General features: G+C 23.6%; 1 protein-coding gene across 1 annotated transcript in view; it reads right to left on the bottom strand.

Moving 5' to 3' along the window:
* LOC102671422 (beta-1,4-N-acetylgalactosaminyltransferase bre-4-like) overlaps positions 1 to 5,597 on the bottom strand; it is a gene marked incomplete at its 5' end in the record, with an annotated part of 34,633 nt that overhangs the window by 2,678 nt on the left and 26,358 nt on the right. Inside the window, one exon of the mRNA XM_006621949.1 lies at positions 379 to 562. Coding sequence (XP_006622012.1) covers positions 379 to 562 — 184 coding nt within the window. The remainder of the gene's footprint in view (positions 1 to 378; positions 563 to 5,597) is intronic.

The raw sequence follows: 5,597 nt of genomic DNA, 5'->3' as shown, positions 1-5,597 counted from the left end.
TGAATTTTGATGCATTTTAATGTATCTTCTAATTTATTTTATCTATAATATAATTATTTTTATTATATAACTAATTAATAATAAAATATAAAATTTTCGTCTTTTTTAATAAATTTTTCACTGATATTGATGTATACATGTAATTTATTTGAACATAAATAAAAGAAAGATCAAATGATCTTGATAAAAAAAAAAAATAAATTTAAATATATCTCTCTTAAAAACTTATACGTGTTTCTTTTTTTATTTCAAATGTGAATCATATAATAAAGTAATACAGCAACAATAATTATATAATTCAAAATTGTGAAAATTTTAAAATTTTGAAAACAATCTTAGTTGAAATTAATTGAATCAATTATTGATTCAATATCTCACCTATAATTGAATTTATCCACTGCGACAGACATGTGCCTCGGTTGTTCCGGACACGTGTACAGATTTCTATCATTTTCAGGAAGTAGGTCGACATCGTGAAAAATGAAGCAGTCGAAAGGTCGTTCCTTCAAGGCTTCCACGTATCCTACGTTCATGAGCATCGCGCGATTGAAAGCGTCACTACCTGGAAAACAAACAAAGTTACTCGATCGATCGTCGGTAAAGGTAAAGTAGAGAATTTTGAATGAATTTCAGACGAATATCATGAATTTTTTTTCGTGATATATATTTTATTTACTTCTTGTGTATCTTAGAATAGAGGACACGGTTGAAAACTAAGCGTACCTCGATCAAAAGTTTCGTATCTTATCTCTTTACAGGGAGCCTCGAGGAGACTCGAGAAACTGGCAGAAAAAGTAGGCCGTAAGCTCTATCTTCAACTACACTCGTTTCACTATTCTTTCAACAATTTGCAAATGCACGCAAGCAAGCAAAATCATTGATATACACATATTCAATATTTTATATGTATATTCCTTTATCAATATCTCGACATCTTTACACAAATTTTAAGACATAAGAGTTTTAATTTGTAGGTCATGATTTTCAAGGATGTTGATAATTTCGTTTGAAATCGAGGATTTTTCTAATAAAGGGACTTATTTTAGTAAATCGTTTTTAATTAATTAGTTTAAAAATGTTTTCTTAAAATTTTGTTTTAATATATAAGTATATTAATAAATGTTAATAAATAAATAAAGGCAGTATTTTTTTTTTGTTCGACATCTTTTTTGTATATCAGATACTTATATGATATTTAGTTGTTTGGAAGATTTTTGAAAATATTATATATTGTAGTAATGGTTTAATATTTTGAAGGCTGAAAAAAATTAAATGAAGCTAATAATTGCTATCTGGAATAAAAAAAAAAAAAGAGAAAATTTATTCTAATAATAGTTTTAAAAAAAAAGAAAAAAAAAGAAAGACAGAATGATGAATATATTAGAAGTAATGGATTTATAGATAGAAAAATAAGAATAGTGAGAAAGAAAAAATTTGCAGTTGTATTATCAGAAAAACTATTATATATATACACTAAACTTTAATAATCCATATGAATTTTTTTGTATAATTAAGAAATTAAATTATTAAAATTTTAATTTTATTTGTAAAATTTTATCTAATATGAATATATTTCTTTCTTCTTGATTTATAAAAAAAAAGATCCAGGATTATTAAAATACATTATTTTATTTTCAAAATGATATATGAAATAATAAGATTTTTTGAATATAATTAATGATTCAAATATAATTTAAATATAATAATATATAATATTTTTAATATAATAATATATTGAAAAAAATAAAAAAATTTAATTAAAAATTCTAAATATTTCCAATTGGATTATTGTTAATTTTTTATGTATTTATTTTAAAAAAAGATATTATATTTTATATTATATATAAATTATTAAAAAATAAAAAAGATCAATATTAATTAAAATATAAAACAAATTCTTTATCACATACACTCAACATAATCAATTATTACTTTACATATTTATTTTCAATTTTTAATAATATAGAAATTTATTTTTTTATTTGCATTCGTAATTTTTTACACCGTAATACAACGTAATATTTATTTTATTTTATCATCTCTGATCAACTAATATTTCGACAATCTGTTTATCTCTAATTGAATACTATTAAATTTATCAAAAAAATGTTTCAACAAAAGTTGAAATTGACATATCATATCGTACAAACAATTTTTTGTAAGATCTCTTTTATTAAGGAATTATACTTAAGAAGTTTTTTTTTATTCATTTCAAAACAAATTCAATGTATTTTATATGTAAATATCTAACTAGATGAAGATGTGCACACATCTAAATTGGTATATATGTTAAGTATAGATAGTCTTTGTGTCGCGCATATACACGTGCGATATATCGATGCATCTGGGTCAATCGGAGAACAACGTAACGCACGAGATCGTGTCAAATGGGAAAAAATATAGGGTCGTGGTTAAAGAGGAACTATTCTCAAGAACGAGACGCCTTGCTATCGATAATCCTCGCACTATTTATCGTGTTGTGAAAATCGTACAATGAAACCAATCGATTCCGATATTTCAGATGCAGTTTTTCACGAAAATATTTGAATATTATTTATTATAAGGAAATTATGATTTTAATGGAAATTTGTACGCATACAAAACATTTATTAGATTATATATGAAACAAATCTCTTTGAATAGGTGAAATAAAAGTTTTAGTACTTTTTTTAAATTCTGATTGCAATTTTTTTTTTTTTTTCATAATAGGATGACAAAGCATTCTGAACGATTTAAAATTTCGTTCTATTTCGTATTGGAGACTTTATCATTAATTTATTTTCATTTTTAATGAAATATTATTTAAAAGATCAATTGTGATCAAATCCTACTTTATGATTAAATCCTACTTTATGATTAAATCCTACTTTAATTATTATTTATAAATCGAGATAAATATTTATTTTAATTGCTTATCGTAATTACTAATTATCAATCCATTCGTTAATCATTAATTTTGCCAATATTGCAATGAAATCTTGATTAAGCAAATTATTCGAATCTACATTAAATGAATATCCAAATAAGTAATCTCAGATCTCTCATTAAATAAATATATAGGATATTTCAAAACTTTATAAATTTTAATTGATGATTCCTCAGGTGATTTCGAACAACTTTTTTCTTTGCAAAAATTTTTCTTTTGGCCAATCATAGAAGGCGTAGATTTGTCGACTCGTATGATTGGTAGTGTTGGCTATGTGTTACTCGCAAATTGAACAAACAATATATATCGATTATATGACGATTTATCAACTACATATACAACATTATGTAGTCTGTGATTGGTTTAATGTTTTTTTTTTATTAATAATTCATTAACAAAGCCGAAACGAAAAAAAATTTTTTGGAAAAAATGATCTGATATCACCAAATTAAACTTTGTTGATCGACTTCTAGGATACATTACTGAAGCTATTTCTTCTTCTATTTCTTCAATTTTTACCTCTAGTAATTCGTCATTATTAACATTCTCAATATATTGAAAACTAAAGATGATAAAACCCATTAAAATTCATATTAAAATTCATTGCTCTGTGACAACAGCTGATCTATGGTTATAAATGTAAATGAAATCTTTGTATTTATTATCATAAAGAAAACTCTTCGTGCTTCAACCTTCAAGTTTTATCGACAGACTCGCAAAACGAAGTTCGCGTCCTCGAGACGATTGTTTAATGGAAGACCACTAATCAATAAACTCGATTCGATTCGCTTGGATGCTCGCGTTCTTCGAATCGACAAAGAAGATTATTAATGTGATTCAATTCTATGGATACAACGACGGCAAAAAAATATTACTATTTCTCAACTGAAAAATAATAATTTTATGTCGCTTTATAAAAGTGTTATCCAATAGTTTATGAATGGCGAGTTTTTTTTATAATATTCTTGCTTTTCTTCTAAAGAAATAAAATGGAAAATTAACACAAAAAAAAATAAACACAAACTTTATTATCATGGAAATTATCAAGGCTTTGAATAAAGAGAATTATTCTAATTCATATAAAATATAATATAATTATATGTAATTATTAAAATAAATAATATTATAATTATATTAAAATAAATAAATGTAAGAAGTTATTAATTAAAAATAGAGATTTTCTAAAAAATAGTTTTATTGTGATTTTTTTGAGAGTTGGAAATAGATTAGAAATTTATAAACATAATAAGTTAAAACAAAATGTATGGGCGAAAAAGAGAACTATAGATAAATATTAGATAAATAACTGATATATATTGTGAATCATAAAATCAATATATTGTTTTGTAAGTAAATTTGTTTTAACAAAAGTCGTGTTTCAGAAAAAGTATCTACTATTTCAATAAAAAATTTGGAAGCAAAGGATAATGGATTATGTGCATACACAGAGAAGCAGAAAATCTCTTTGAGAAAGTGAAATTAATCCTCAAAGTTTTAACTTTTTTTATATATTTTTTTAAACGTAATTTCATCTGGGACTTTTTTAACAGAGTAACAAAGCATTAAAAATTGAATATTTATTTATTACAGAATATTTGTGAATATATTGTGAATATATTGATTTTTAAAGGATATTATAGAGATTGAAGCAAATAGAAAAAATATTACTTGAGGCTTATTTAATAAGGTAATTTAATAATATAGTTTAATAAAATAATTTATATTATATTTAATAATATATATATATTTAATAATATAATTTAATAATATAGGTAATTTAAGTTTGAATTAGATGAAAATTTAGATTAGATTCTATCTCGTGTTTCTTTAAATATAAATTTCAATTATTTATAAATAAATTTTCAATAAACAAATCTTAACAGACATTTATATATATCTTTTGTGTTTATTTTAACCTCTAAAATTTATAATATAAAATTGAAAGTATTATAATAAAAATAAAAATAAAAAACATAAAAAAATTAACAATTCAAAACTTTTACAAGATTTCTAAATTTGAAAATTAACAGATTCTTTTTCATTAAAAAGTAGATTACATAAATACAATTAAATGATTTTGATTTTTTCCCTATAAATAAGGATATAGATACTCAATTTCTCTATACACAGGGTGTTAATATTCGTGAAAAATCTTTGAAGTTAATATTTAAAAAAAGTAAAAAACAATCACAAAAGATGATACAAATATATAAATATCGGTTCAGTTTATTTATTTAATCATAATTTAATCATAATTTCATTTTGTTAAATGAATTAGATGAATTAAAAACAGTCTGACAAAGACAAAATTGCCCTCACTTTATTTTTATCTCTGTTCGCGTAACATTAATTTAAACCATTTACAACTTAATAAACAAACTTCAACCGATATTTTTACAATCCATCAATTCCTTCCTTTTATTTTGATCGAATTAGAATCGAATTCTTCGTATTCCACGAATATATCAACACCCTGTAGATCACGTCCACAATGCCACGTCATTCAAACTTTTCCTCCGGGGTTTCACGACAAGGAATTTCAGCGATGCGACGTCAAGTGAATCGCGCGCGTTAATCTCTTTTACGTCACGATGATCTAAGCGAAGGGGAATCACAGAAACACCAGCGAATTAATTTCCACATTCCGATAATAACCGCGACTCGGTCATAA

The sequence above is a fragment of the Apis dorsata genome, unplaced genomic scaffold (assembly GCF_000469605.1).
Source record: "Apis dorsata unplaced genomic scaffold, Apis dorsata 1.3 scaffold_651, whole genome shotgun sequence".
Lineage (NCBI taxonomy): Eukaryota > Metazoa > Arthropoda > Insecta > Hymenoptera > Apidae > Apis > Apis dorsata.
This window is presented reverse-complemented; position numbering and strand designations above follow the sequence as displayed.